The 14,998-nt window shown below is 40.3% G+C and overlaps 2 protein-coding genes across 2 annotated transcripts; both read right to left on the minus strand.

Annotated features, from left to right (window-relative positions):
- Positions 1 to 1,486: 1,486 nt before the first annotated feature.
- Positions 1,487 to 2,306, minus strand: LOC306830970 (zona pellucida sperm-binding protein 3-like). The gene is made up of 2 exons (XM_079354768.1): positions 1,776 to 2,306; positions 1,487 to 1,703 (listed from the first exon to the last, which is right to left on the minus strand). The coding sequence occupies exons 1-2, from the start codon at positions 2,244 to 2,246 to the stop codon at positions 1,581 to 1,583; spliced, it is 594 nt and encodes a 197-aa protein (XP_079210894.1). The 5' UTR covers positions 2,247 to 2,306; the 3' UTR covers positions 1,487 to 1,580.
- Positions 2,307 to 5,484: 3,178 nt separating this feature from the next.
- On the minus strand, positions 5,485 to 14,672 carry LOC306830826 (aldehyde dehydrogenase, dimeric NADP-preferring-like). The gene is made up of 10 exons (XM_079354530.1): positions 14,288 to 14,672; positions 12,978 to 13,159; positions 11,572 to 11,803; positions 10,048 to 10,133; positions 8,906 to 9,114; positions 7,600 to 7,717; positions 7,359 to 7,500; positions 6,619 to 6,785; positions 6,435 to 6,534; positions 5,485 to 6,145 (listed from the first exon to the last, which is right to left on the minus strand). Exons 1-10 carry the CDS (start codon positions 14,307 to 14,309, stop codon positions 5,823 to 5,825), a joined length of 1,581 nt encoding a protein of 526 aa, XP_079210656.1. The 5' UTR covers positions 14,310 to 14,672; the 3' UTR covers positions 5,485 to 5,822.
- Positions 14,673 to 14,998: the final 326 nt, after the last annotated feature.

A 14,998-nucleotide genomic window follows, 5' to 3' on the forward strand; every position in this document is an offset into this window, starting at 1 on the left:
ACAGGTTCGACAGCTGGCAATTTTCAATGCACATTTAAGAGTTCAAACTAAGGAAGGGCTGAATAGGATTTGTGTACATGTCTGGTGTTCACGCACACAACAACCTGAAGTCTGTTCTTTGTCAGATCTGAAAAATGTTTGGTGAAAATAAGTTTCTCTCCAATGTGGGCCAGTCAGTCACAGATGTAAGCACAGCAGCTGTATTGGCACACTTTCTCATAGGAAGATCATTGCAATCAATTCTGAGTGTTTCTAACAACAGCAAAGATTGCAACCTCATTACATGAACAACCGTTTCTTTTTGATTGCAAAAAAGACATTGCCATAGAAAATAAAGAAAATCCAATTTGTAGGGTTTTTTTTGCTCTTTTTTGCTGAGTTTTAAACTTGGCAGTTTAGAAATCTGAGAAACACCTCAATTGATCACACTAAACTTTTAACCATCAAACACAAACTACTTAAAAAAGTTCCACTTCAGCTCATTACTGCATCCATATTTCTGTACTACAAACTGACTTCAACATACCCGCAATATATTTGGTTATTTGGCTTCACAAACCTTGACTACGGAAGCCCTGAGAGGACATACAGTTCCTACATTTGATTTTACTCTTTTTTCCCTTGATGAGAACTTTACAGCCGTTTTCTGAAGATCGAGAATTTAACCAGTTATCACAAACAAACCAGGGTTATGACCCCAGATAAGATTAGGAAGAGATCAAGAAAACTGACATGATAGGTGTCAAGTATATTTAAAAAAAAGTCAACCATTCCTAAAGAATAAAGGACTATTATCCCAGCATATTACCAATCACAAGTCTGTTGTCAGCAGTCATTTCACAAAGTCAAGGCAACCTAAACTTAAAAAAGAAAAAAAAAATTAAACAGATAATCCCCTGAAATCAGCAAAACTGCAACAACAAATGCCAGAAGAACTGTCACAAAAAACACTTCAGTGCTTATTGAGACTTGTAAAATCCCTTTCCATCATCAATGTGATTAGAATAGCTCCCCCTTTCCCCTTAAATTAATTTAGTGTTCAGATATACTTCACGATAGTTTGACAGTTTGGACATAACATTTCAGCTGCAGTCCAATGATTTAGAGCTGTTAAAATAAATATAAATTGAAAGCTTCATGTACAACTAGTTTTTTTTTAATAAGCACAACAAGTACAAGGCTTTGGGGCACCTATAGTTGGTCAGTGTTAGCAGAGCTGCTGATAGTTTAGTGAAGAAGCATCTTTGACCTGATAGCTCGTAATGCTAACTCAGGTAATGTTTCAGCTTTAAAATTGGTGCAGATCAGGAAAAAAACTTGCACAAGAAGAAGCTGCTAATGAGTTTTCCTCCAATGCTATTTTTGTCTAACGAGCATGATGGGAAATAATCCTGAAAAGACTCCACTTCAAAGCAACAATATGAAGTTTATATATATATTTGCTGTATATACTCACATCGGGTAAAGTAAAGGAAAACACAGTGTCTTAAGATATAAACACTTTTATTCGTCACATTACATACAAATCTTTTTGTTCTAAAGTAAACTGAAAGTCATTTTAGTGCGCGCCAGGTCTGGCTTCACATCGGGTAGTGACACTCCACTCCAATGACGGCACTCTGACTCCTGATGATGCCACTTCCGTCCAACACTCTGGGTTCGTAGACCAGCGTGAAGGCATAAATAAAGGCATCCTCTGTCATCTGAGGGGAAGAACAACCATTTAAAGACTGAACTGACCCAATCTGAAATATTGTTTAATAAAAAGCACATACCACTAGTTTGCTTCCACAGCCGTGCAGGTCACTTTCAAATGCCAGCACATTAGAAGACTCATCGACCTCTGTGGCTGAACAACCACCAAGTGTGAGGTCCTCTGGTTTTATCTTGCTGCGACCCAGAAAGTCCCGACGCACCTCCACCTGGATCTTACTCTCCCCACACCTCAATGCAATACGTTCTTTCTTCACCTGCTGCTGCTCGAGCTCAACAGGAGGAGTCTTCTTTAACTCTTTTGGTTCTTCTGGAAACTTCCAGGAGAACGGTTCAATTGCCCCTGCAGTGTCTTTTGCAGACTCTCTGGAGTTCCCTCTCTCAGGTTGTGCTGCCGGCTCGGCCTTCAGCTCTGCAGGCTTCTGTTTCTCCAGACCCCAGTACGTTGGTCTTCTCATACCGAGGAATCGAGCGTCACTAAGCCTCAAACATGCAAGCACGAAGCCAAACACAACAAGCTGCATGAACTGCATTGTTGCAAACAGACTGTCCTCTCTGCAGGGTCTTTAAGTATGAGCAAAGACTCCTCCCTCAGGCTAATTAGCTGCTTCACCTCCACACAGGTAAATCTCTCAGCTGCACCTCCAGCACTAATTAACCTTTGGGCTGTATCTGAGTGACACTCTGCCACCCACAGGTGCTCCACACATGCAGACTGAGCTCTCTTTGTTTCTAAAGGCGCTTACTCAAGGCGCAGGCCCAACTGGGTGTCTTTTGAACAAAGATGTGTCTTTGTGTTTTTAGGACATTCAGTCATTAAAATGTTTATTTATTGAGTAAAACTCAATACAGTATGAATGCCTCTACAGTATGCATGCATGCCACTCAGCCAACAGCGTTAACAGTATGTAAAGTGTTAACATAAAACAAATGGGGGCAACTTCCAAAAACATTATTTCTATGTTTACCTTCACATGTTTTCTCTTCTCAAAGTCAGCATTTACTGCTTATCTACTCTTAGTTTATATATTGGAGGTCTGTAATAGAAAGGATTCATGAGAATACTGTTCCTCAACATCTAGAAGCCAGAATTGTGCAAGAAAATATTTGTGTGTGTGTGTGTGTGTGTGTGTGTGTGTGTGTGTGTGTGTGTGTGTGTGTGTGTGTGTGTGTGTGTGTGTGTGTGAGAGAGAGAAAGAGAGAGTGTGTGTGTGTGTGTGTGTGTGAGAGAGAGAAAGAGAGAGTGTGTGTGTGTGTGTGTGTGTGTGCATGGGTTTGCTTGTGTGTTTGGCTTCCCTGCAGAGTTCAGTCATGCAGCTGCTGAGCTGACGGCTCTTTGGCGGGGTGTCTGCGAAGGGGACAAATGAGGGCAAATATCTACAAAAGTAAACTTTCAAATCCTGCAGAAACAAAGTCCTGATACACAGTGTGGCCTGCAGAGCATGAGTCATCTGAAAACACAATCTCAGAAAGAGGTCGCACAGCTGGACACCTGTCAAACATGCTGTTGTAGACGTCAGAAGAAATGTGCTGTCACCTGCGTCATTCGTACAGTATGTATAAAAATCAACTGGACCAAATATTCAGGGAGGTTTTTATCGGACAGTTGTCACATTATGGACAACCATCAACCAAAAAAGTCAAAATCATCATATCTTATTTAAGATTGATTCATATTCTTTTCCATGTCTGAGATGAATCATCTTGTCATGCAGCATTTGCAAACATTGCGATGACATCCCAGCCCCCTTTTATTCCTATCTGTAGGGACGTAAATCAATAAACTCACAAAAAATTGATTGAAAAACTTATCATGTCTCATAATTAAAATGACAAATCAAGATTTATAATATGCATATAAAATCTGCAAAAATGTTTCAGTCACATGATATAAGTGTTCGTAACCCTTTGGTCCTCTACTGCAACACCTTGACCTGCAAATATGCTCACATCTGGCTGCAAATAAACAAGATTACAATGGTTCAGAATGCAACACATAAAACTCTCAAACATTTCCAACCAGCGGGGATCCATAGAACGTTCGTAATTTTATCAACCTGTAGAACTGCGACCCCACTGACAGCACCAATCTGCCCCAAGTGATGACCTCTACCACTGACACAAATAAAGAAGCATCCACACGGCTGGTCTAATTAGAATAGATCCAGTCAGAAAAGACAAGAAACTGAAGTAATAAATGTCGAATTAAATCCCAGACGACTGAGAACTGTTCACAGCTTAAAGGGTGTTTCAGATATGTTTAAACCATGGCCTCATGTTGACATATTATGGAGTCAAAGGGACTTAGGCTAGGGTACAAAAAGTTTGGATTCTTTTTGTAGATTTATTCAGCCAGCATTCGAACCAACTGTAATGGCTGCAAAATAATCTCATTCATGCTTCTTTTAAACCAGGAACAGCTGTTACATCGCTCTATTAAAAGGTACCAGAATACATTGACGAAAAGAAAAGTTTTCCCTCATAAAACACAGAAGTTGTTGGTCTACTGCTGCTATGATTAGCATGTTTGTTTGTCTTATTGTGTGACTTTGGTCGTTAAAATGGTTAGGAAGCAACACAGTATTTTGTGTAAAATACAATGTTCTGTGAAATTTGACTTGAAGCTTTTCTAGTTGTAAAGAAAGAATATTTTCCTTAAAAGAACAATAAGACGAAGGACTTAAATGATCTTTTAAGAAAATAACTCTATTTTTAAGTCTATGTGGGCATGCAACATTTATCTAGACCAAGAGGAAGTTGGCCCAACTTCAGTGAGTCTGTTAGAGCTGAAACAGGGTGCTGGATTGTGAGCTGTTTCCTGCTGCTGGTTTACAAGCAAGATCTCTGATATCCAGAGAACTATTAAGTGATAAAAACGTCTGCTTGGAGCTTAGCAGCAGTTAGAGGAGCGAGGAGAATCTGATGCTAATGGGGTGCTCGCTAACATGACTCAGAGAGGGCTGGAGTGAACTTTGGGACTAAACTGAACACATTATAGTTTTCAGATGTTAAATTTGTTACTTTCAAGGCTACAGTTTGTGTCATCAGAGGTTTAGAATTTGTGTTTTCAGGAGATTTTACCCCCTTACATTTATAAAATAATTAAACCTACATGTTTTGTATTTAGTTACAGGGGTATTCTCTGCATCTTCTCATCTCACTTTCTTTATATAACTTAATTTCAAAGCCAATTAAAATGGAGAAAATAAAGTAACTGACTTAGTGGAAGGCAGGCCAACTAGGGTCAACATGTTCCTTTGGTTGGCTTCTTTCCTCAACTTTATCTGGAGCCTATAAACTGTTTTAACTCTCTGCTGCCATCTTGTGTGCACAAACAGTAACAACATCTTTATTTTAGAGAGAGGTGTTCTAAAAGTTGCATGGAGTGGTGTCTTTTATACATTCTGAAACCGTCCCTACGTATATATGGACGCACATCTAGAATTTTCCGACCAGCCCCTGAGTTAAATATCCACTTGGCGTCCGGGTGAGCCGATGTGTGAGTGCAGCAGGAAATATTCGGGAAAATTCACCACAAGCAAGTGGACTGGGGTGATGACATGCATCACCCCAGTCCACTTTGACATGAAGGCAAAGACTGTCATCATAATGCCCGCTTTCCTGAACTGTTTAAGTCGTGTCTTGACTCCTGAGACTTGAGTTTTGTGAATAACTATGTTGTTGTAAAAAACAATACAGAATACCAAATATTTACTCTCAGAGATCCTTTACTGTCTACTGAGATCTACTACTGTCTGGAGAAGTATTTTTTATTGCCTCCAATGTCTCAAGCTCCAGTGAAGAACACGTGCTTGGTCTTGTTTGCATTCAGGACAAGGGGAATCTTCAAAGAACGTTTTGTAGTTTTTATAACAGGTTAGATAAGTTGTAGGCTTTCTGTGACTATTTTAGGAAAATATATGTTGGAAATAAAAGTGGAGTATTGTTGAGAAGGTTGTCAGAATCAGAAATCCAAAAATAGAGCTGACAACATTTCAATAAATCTTTTAATCTGAGCAAACAATAGCAAAATACAAACTTGTTTGGACTGGTGAAACACTGTAAGGAGAGCGTGCTTTATAATCAGATGTTTCAGGTGTTCTGCTGTTTCACCAGAAGTAGTTGTAGATGCCTCTGTAGTACCAGCAGGTGCAGTTGAGTCCTGCAGCGATGAGGAGGATGACCAGCAGGGTGATGAAGAGGCCGAAGCCGATGACAGTGGCGCTGATGGCCCAGATCAGCGTCCTCTTCGACATGTCGATCAGGGGGGACTTGAGCGCCATCCGCACCCTGCGTGCTCGCCGGCGGTCCTGAGGAGGATACCGGGACAAGTTGACGTTCTCCATGCCCATAGAGCGAACCAGACACGCCTTCTGGTGGCTCAGCCGGTCAAAGGTGTGTTTGCCATGGTAACAGCCCATACCGCTCTGACCTGGAGAGGTCACACAACAAAACACGGAGGTCAGTGCTCAACCGATATATCATTATAATAAAATCTAAAACAGGAAACTAAACACTCAGAGTGAATAAACAAATGAATTCAGGTCGAGCCGTTAAAATTACATTTAAAGTGTTTGATGGTAAATAAAGAAATGATTTTACATTCAATTTGTTTGATGTTTATTTCTGCATAAGAGAAGGAATAGTTTGTCCTAAGGCTCGTGGATGTGAAGAGGTCCTCTGACATAAACAAACAGACAATAATGCACTCTGATTCTCACCGACTCCACCAAACGGTAGCGAACTCAGCGTGTAATGCATCATAACATCATTGACCGTCACTCCGCCACTTGTCGTCTCCTCTATCATCCTTTTTACTGCCTAAAAGAGACAGAAACAAAACAAAAAGTTCAGCTTCAATGAAAACTGTGTTTGACTGTCCTCCCTGCTGCGGCCTCCTCTCACCTTCTTATCCTTGCAGAAGATGTAGAGAGCCAGAGGTTTCTCTCGCTCGTTGATGAAGCGGATGGCGTCGTCCATGTCGCTTACAGCGACGATGGGCAGCAGGGGGCCGAAGATCTCCTCCTGCATCAGCCTGGAGTGTGGGGGCACGTCCTTCAGCACTGTGGGGGCTACATGGAGGTCATCATAAAAGTACAACATATAGACTTTAAAAAGCCACTCCTCTACTGAAAGATTTTTTTAAAACCCACATTTTTCTTGAGTTAAAGTAGAAATATCTATATTGAAAGACCAAGTAGAAGAGAACTGATTGAATTTTTGTTGAATTGAAGTTGTAAAATTTTAAGTTTCGACTGTCAATTGTTCTCAAAATAACAAGTCTCCTTTGAAGCACTTTTCTGGTTGTTTCTGTCTTTGAACAGATCGATGTAGCAGCTGCATCTAGTGAAACAAAACATTTAAGAAAATGTGTGCTCAAACAGGCCCTTTGGAGATTTTCCCTTTGTGACATCACAAAGGGATATGATGATGATAAATAATGTTTCATTTTTTTCCAGCACACTTTGCTAAAGTCAAAGACCTTGTGTATCTGATACCATCTGATAAAGTTGATTCTGATTTTATGATGTTCAGGTATTTGTTTTAATATGTAGGCAGGAAAATCTATAAAGCTGTTAAAAAATAATAATATATACCTGGGAACTCTGATAGGTATAGTTACAGATCAATTTATTTCCGCATACCAATGTATCGCTGTGAGGCGTCGCTCTGTCCTCCAATCACGGGAGTGTAACCCTCCATCAGATCAAGGACTCTGATGAAGTGACGCTGGTTGATGATTCGGCCGTAGTCTGGTGAGCTCTTGGGATCAGCGCCGTAAAATTCCTGGGATGGATTTTTAAAAAAGATAAAGTCTTGATTAAACTGCAAACATATTTTTTTTTGTTAAGGAATAAGTGTAAGCAGGCAGATTTGAACAGGTACCAGCAGAGTTAGTCGGATGCACTCCACCACCTGTCCCTGGATGCACGGCTCACACAGGATGTAGTCGGGAGCGATGCACGTCTGACCGCAGTTAACAAACTTTCCCCACGTGATACGACTGCAAAGAGACAAAAACAGACTTCACTTTCATTCACATATTAAGTGCTCGTTCACGATGCAAATGTTTGAGTATTATAAGTCTTTAAAGAAGCATCATTCAGATACATTCATGCAGATTTGACTGTCAAACAAGTTGTGCTTTCAATTCTGAATCTAAATGATTCGTGTTGATTTTGGCGCCCCCTGTGGACAAAGGGGCTCCTTATATCGCTGCACTGATTTGTCCTGTACCTGTTTAAGTAATCTTTGTTTTAACAGAAGCTTCATCCTGCTTTCTTTCAACATTCAGATGTCTCATTCACTGACATTCTTTGCTGTATAAATGTAAGAAAGGCTGTTTTGATAGTGTGCTGTTAGTCACTTCATGTAATCCCTGCAGTAGTTACAGGCATAAAAAATAACTGTACAGAAATAACCGTTTGTTCTTATAGTCGTGTGTGTTTATTTAGGTCAAAAAGAGCCATAAATATTAATTTATGTCTCTTGCTTAACCAGCTAAAGAAAAGAAACAAACTTCACTATTTTCAAAGCCATCAGACTTCATAGTAACACAAAACCTCAGTAACTTCATGTAGCAGAACATGGATTGTTTTTTGTCTAATCAGCCCTGATTTATCAGTTTGCTGGTGTCAGTCTGTATCAATCAAAATAAATAAAAGAAAACAAAAGGTTTGACATGTAACCCTTTATACAAATGAACGAAGTCCTACAAATACAACACAATAAGCAGATTCTAATGATACACAAAAAAGATTTCAAAAACTAAAGTCCTAAAAATGCTAAAAATAGAAATAAATCATGGCCAGAATAAGGTTCATGGATGGATTCAAACTCACACATTCGCACAGAGAATATATCTGATTGAGGCAGACAAGCAACTCCACTTTCTGCAAAGTCTAAATACTGGTTTTGTCGGATGGCAAAATTAAGGAAGAACAGCAAAATCTGATAATCAGCATGAGCAACTCTAAAAGTTGTATAGCTTTGTGCCACCTACAGTAGACACCAAAGCATGCTACCAGATAGACCAAGTTCACATTATCAGAATGCCCTTTTAAAGCTGTTGCACCTTTAGTTAAGTGTCAATCTCAGCAGGTCACTAAAGGACACAGTGGTGCGCATGGACGACAGGACAGAAACATGTCATTCAGCTGTTTGTGTGTCTCTCTACTGAGTAGTGTGTTACCGGCAGACGACCCTGATGTCACAGTCCTTGTCGATGTAACAGGGGCTCTTCCCTCCCAGCTCCAGGGTGACCGGTGTGAGGTGTCGAGCTGCAGCCTCCATCACCACTTTGCCCACCGTGCTGCTTCCTGTGTAGAAGATGTGATCAAACCTGAGCCTCAGCAGCTGCTGGGTCTCTGACACGCCGCCTGTCACCACCGGGTACAAGTCCTGGAAATAAACATAAACATGTTCGTCAATATCTAATATCTAAACTGCAGCAACTAACATGAAATCATAAATCGAGACATCAGTGAGAATTTCCAATCTAAAAACCATGGTCCTATGTTAACATATTTAGAGTTATAATGATACAAGGTACTTAAAGTTCAGGATTTGCTTTAGTGGATTCCTCCAGCCTGCAGCTGACAAACAGGCTGCAAAAGATTGCGTTAAGGAAATCCCAATGCCTGATTAAAGTTTTTGCAACTGACACGCCGGTGTTTCTGTTATTAACTAAAGTGTCTGACAACACAACAGAAAGAATCCCGTAGAGATGAAGTGAGTCTTTTTTAAAGGTTAAGATACATTTGACAACTGAAAAAAACTATTTCATCTAAGATGCCAGACTCCTCCAACAAAAACAGTAAAGTTTCCACTTTAAACAGAAGCTTCCTGTTATTCTGCAGCCTCCATCGTTTATAGTTTGTTGGGTTGAATCCAAAATAATCAAGTCAATTTCTGGTTTGAATGGTTGATCCTCCCCTTTAAAGGAAAAGTCTATCTCTGCATGAATCCTTTCTGTAACATTGTTAGACACTATAAGAATAACCAACCTAAGCTGCTATTGGAAATGTAAGTGGGCGTACTTTGGTCAAGCAAATTTGCACATTTTGTGGCCTTCAGCTGATGCAAACTGTGGGAGAAAGTGAAAACATTTTTGTAATAATTATTCATTTAGACCCCACAAAATAGCACCGCTTGGTTTAAAAATGACTCCTTTGCAGAAGATGTTGGGAGGAATGAGTCTGCTGATGGAACGAGTCCAGTCAGAGAGTGGCCTTTAAGCCTTGGTGTCAAACACATCCAGGGTTGTGCTGAGTTGGTGCAAGGCTTTGACATTACAGCAGCTTTTTCTATCAACAATAGCTCCGGTGTTCAGACCTTGTCCAGATAGCGAGGCAGCAGAGCCCGGAGGAGGAGGGATGAGAACTCGCTCAGCTCTGACGGTTTCACCACAGCTGCGTTGCCTGCACAGAGAGAGGGAGAGAGCACGGGTTCCTGTGAATGGAGTGAGATCATTTAGTGACGGAGAGCAGACAAGTAGGAGGCTGAGAATGCAGCGCTGACTGCCGTCAAACTGAAGCTAACAACAGGACATTTCTCTGTCACTGAATCTTTATCTTGTTCAGTAAAGAAGACGTTTCTATGAACAATTAAACGTGTATATTAAGAGGCATTGTTGTCTTTATTTACTGATGCTACTCTGGAGGCAGATAGATGTGGAGACCAGAGAGAATTAGATGATGATGATAAATTAGGTTCAGGTTACATTATACTGTACCTGGAGTAAGATTTGTTTGTAGCAAGTAAGATTAACAAACAAACAGGTGTAATGAGAGACAACACATCTGAGAGAAGGTAAACTAATAACTGATTAAAGTACTCAAGGTTCAACCATTTCGGACATATAGGGCACAGAAGCTTCAACCAAAAAGATCAAAAACACAAGTACATAAATAAACATCCCATAAATAAATCAGTCTGTATGTGCAACTATGGCCACAGCGTGTTCAGTTCAGTGATAGCAGCGGGAACAAAGCTGTTTTTGTTCTGCTGTTGTTCTGGACTAAAACTCTCCACCCAGAGGGGAGAAGATAAAAAGCACAGAGAACAGGGAAACGAGCTAGCATCCTTCTGTAACTGTCTCGTATGCAGGTGCGCAGGGCTGCACTTTGACCCAGCAATCAGTCGACTGGATGGTTTAAAATTTGGTTTAGGGTATTTCTGTCTTTTAAAGCTGACCAAACCATGACACCGAAGAAAAACACAAGCCGGCTTCAATTAAAGCATGAGAGAATATTATTGTTATGGTCCGATCAATGTGAAAGTAAGACAGGCACTATGAAAAGACAGAAACTTTCATTTCCTCTTTTTTTTTACCACTAGTAAACATCACATTTACATTTATAGGCATTCTTATTGTTATTTGCAATCTGTGATAAAATAATGATCAGTCCTCAAAACTAAGTGTAAGATGCAATGTGTTGCACAAGTTTGCCAAACCAAGCTTAGAGATGCAAACATAAAAGCACAAGTTCAAGTGTACAAGTTCATAAAATGACACAAACATTTTTCTGAAATATCCTGTACATTTTTTTTGATTAATTTCAGGCTTCTGCAAAATATCTTTCCATGTGTTGGATGCTCATTACACACTGGACAAGACATACATGTAGAGCAGGGGTGTCAAACTCCAGTCCTGGAGGGCCGGCTTCCTCAGACTGTTAGATGTCTCCCTGCTCGGACGCAGCTGAATCCAATGAGTGAGTTGTCATCAGGCTTCTGCAGAGCTTGATGACAACACATTGTTTTAAAATAGTGTTAGAGCAGGGAGACATCTAAAAGTCTGAGGAAGCCGGCCCTCCAGGACTGGAGTTTGACACCTGTGATGTAGAGGCATCTTACCAGCAGCAATAGCCCCAACTAGTGGCTGGAGGGTGACGGCCCAGGGGTAGTTCCAGGCACCGATGATGAGCACCACTCCCAGCGGCTCTGGCTGGATATAAACCTCATCTTTTATGGTAAACAGGCTCCTCTCCACAGACCGAGGAGCAGCCCAATCCTTCAACTTTTCTGTTGCCAGTTTGATCTCGTTCTCAATGCCAATCAGCTCCAGAAGCGGCGTGTCGTACTGGCTCTGTAACAACACACAGTATATTATCACTATATGCAGTTATTGTCATGTTGAAACACTGGAACAATCTTAATGATTTACCATTTGTTTAACCTTTTACTAACCAGGAAAAAACTGATGAAGATAAAACATCTATTTTAGACAAACAATGAGCAGCAATACAACACAATATATATTATATATTTTAGATGTAATATATTACAAATATATTTTAAATGTAATATATTACATTTACCAGTCACCAATAACAAGTAAAACACCAGATATTTTTCTAAATCGACTAAGAGCGTTGAGGCGAGTCTCACTGGATCCAAACAGTGTCTTATAGCCATAAAAGACTTATAATTATATGACTTTATTAATCTCTGAGACAAATTCTTTCATCTCTGTCATTGAGAGACATACTTATCACCCACATGGGCCTGAAATACACACATGTAAAACAGGACCTGTGGACATGCATTAATGGAGAGATGTCAGAGTGAGGCTGCTACACATTGCTACCCAGGGAGCACACCAGAGCGGTTGGGGGTTCAGTGCCTCGCTCAAAAACACCTTGGCGGTACTCGGGCAGTGCCCTGGACTTAGACCTACTTTCATATTATGGTCCATGTCGAGACTTGAAGCCTCTGGTTCCCAACACAAGTCCCTCTAGACTGTGCTAATGCCACCAAAGATTAATAAAAAGTCATCAGAGGTGCTGCTTGTCAATAGGCAAGACAGACAACTGCTTGGGGCCCAGACCAGTAGAGGGGCCCCAGAGGGCTGACAAACTTTGCAGCAAAGTAATCCAATCCAAAACCTCCCCATCTGATCGCATTCACTCTCTTTGCATTGGTGAGCATTAGTGGGAGGGCCCCTGAAAAAACTTCTGCCTAGGGCCCCAACAAACCCTAGAATCGCCATTGCATGTCGTAGCACACCTACTCGTTCTGTACTAAACAATACCATTCAATCCTTAGAGAATCATCGACAGTATGCTGTATTGTTCATAGACCTAAAGCATTTAATTTGATGGATTGTAAAACAAAATAGCTTAGGTTCTCAGAGAGGTTTAAAAAGGGTGAAGATTGAAAGACATGTTGAAGTCACTGGTGTCATAAGAAGAAGCTTTTCAATCAGTTGCATTCATTTCAAATGGAGACTTTGAGCAGACTAATTCATTATCAGCACTCACCCTGTTGATGTCCTGTTTGAGAGCTGTGGAGATCTCCGTCTCTTTCTCTTTGATCATCTTCTGCAGGTTGTGAAGCTGCTGCAGTCTGAACTCCAGCGGTCGAGTCCTGCCGCTCAGGAAGGCCTCTCTGGCCCGCTTCACCGCTTGTCTCTCCATAGAGACTGCAGGAGGAGTCTCCGGGGCTGCAAGACATTCATCAAAAGACTTTAGAAAAAGGATTTCTGGTCTGAAATTGTGTTTATGAGACATTTCTTTATCAGCATTGGAGCTTGTGTATCAGAGACTCTTTTTATTTAAACTGGGATTCCTCTGAGAATCCCTCTAAGAACCATTATGTTTTATTTTTTATGCTACTACTTATTGATATTATTACCCATCACTACCATTTTTTATGCTGCTGATACACAACTGCAGTGGGTCTAAACTTGTCAGGCCTCAGAACCCACCTCCAACTCCTCTGTTAAAAACACAACCCAATTTTGGATGTCATCATCATCATCATCATCATCATCATCATCTTTATTGTCAGACTCAGGAGAATATCTTCAACTAGTCAGATGTATTTACTGAAAAATGTTGCTGTTTGGATCTTAGTTGTTACAAAACATGGCTGTGAAACAAAAAACTGAACGAAACAAAAACATTTAAAAAGCACTTCACAGAATTTTTGATATAAGAATTTTTCAGACAAACTTTCGCATGCCACTGAAAATGTCTCCAAGACCCATTACTGGGTCCCAACCCACCCGTTGAGAACCACTGCTCAAGTGTTCTGTGCTGGTCTATTATGTATAATAATTAAGTCACAAAGTACTGAAGGGCTAGTGTCTGATCTTTGTTCGGTACGTTTTTTTGTGCAATTTCTGAGAAGAAAGTCATAACATTACAAGATTAAAGTTGTAATTATATTAAATTAAAGTTGGGAATCGGCATCAATAATGACTCTGACTCTATCCACTCTCCTATCTCTATATAAAGGCAAACAAGCCTCAAAATAAATCTAAATCTAAATCTACAAAACATTATGACTTGATCATTTGTGGATGCTGAGTGACAGAACATCTTAATACATATACAACAGTTGTAGTTTAGGATGTTCAGACAGCTGTTTAGTTTCATCCACTGAGACGTTAGCAAGTTCCAAGCCATGGTCAAAGTCACAGTTCAAAATGTTTTATTTTGTAGTTTTAATTGGCTTCATTTGAATCTCGAGTTCTGAACATGTGTCTGTGTTAATCTTATGAAAAATGTGTCCCATCATTTCACGTTTAAACTTATAAATCTACATTGAACAAGAAAAGGAAACTTACTTGAGCTCAGGTAAACAAGCATTTAGTGGATAATCTCTATAAAGACACAAGTTCAATCTTCAGCCAAAGATGTGAAGTGAAAAAGGTTCAGATGTCCGACACGCTGCAGACTCACACACTGAGCTCTGCAGGCTCCACGATCAGTTTACAGGGAGGCGTACTCACTGTGACCAGCAGCTTCATTCAGACCGCCTCAAACACTGAGAGCTTTGATAACATCAGCCCCCACCTCCACACACACACACACACACACACACACACGTTTATTCAATGCGACACATTTAAATTAAAGATTTATGCCTCAGTTATTGTTTGTCGTAGCTTGCTTGCTTGTTGTCCAGTTTTTTTTATTCAATGCAATAAATATTTCATCACTCTGTCAGTAAAGTTTTAACATTTTATGCTGACCTCATTTGTTCCTCAGAGTCCTCATGGAGGTCAGAGTGTCTTAACCACAACAATATACTTCAGGTAAATCATTTTCTCAGCCATAAATCTGAGGATGAACAATAATAAAATGAGGATGTTTTATCCTAGGCTACAGTATAAATGAAGAGAATACATTTAAAGTGGAAATGTCAAGTAGTGGTTAGTTTAACGCCCCATATTAAGTGAGGGGCTGTGATCCTCCAGGTAAGCAACCCAGGATTGAATCCGACCTGTGGCTCCCGCCTACATGTCATTCCTCTCTCTCTGGTTTCAAACTCTAGC

Source organism: Symphodus melops, assembly GCF_947650265.1.
Source record: "Symphodus melops genome assembly, chromosome: 10".
NCBI lineage: Eukaryota > Metazoa > Chordata > Actinopteri > Labriformes > Labridae > Symphodus > Symphodus melops.

Bases quoted from the DNA above. Each gene is read 5' to 3' on its own strand.
- LOC306830970 (XM_079354768.1), bottom strand. From the start codon at position 2,246: ATGCAGTTCATGCAGCTTGTTGTGTTTGGCTTCGTGCTTGCATGTTTG. The intron at 1,704-1,775 runs GTATGTGCTTTT...TCTTCCCCTCAG, and splicing joins GCTGTGGAAGCAAACTAGTG to ATGACAGAGGATGCCTTTAT.
- LOC306830826 (XM_079354530.1), bottom strand. From the start codon at position 14,309: ATGCTTGTTTACCTGAGCTCAA. The intron at 7,501-7,599 runs GTACCTGTTCAA...AATCCATCCCAG, and splicing joins GCATCCGACTAACTCTGCTG to GAATTTTACGGCGCTGATCC. The intron at 6,786-7,358 runs GTATGCGGAAAT...ACCTCCATGTAG, and splicing joins CGCCTCACAGCGATACATTG to CCCCCACAGTGCTGAAGGAC.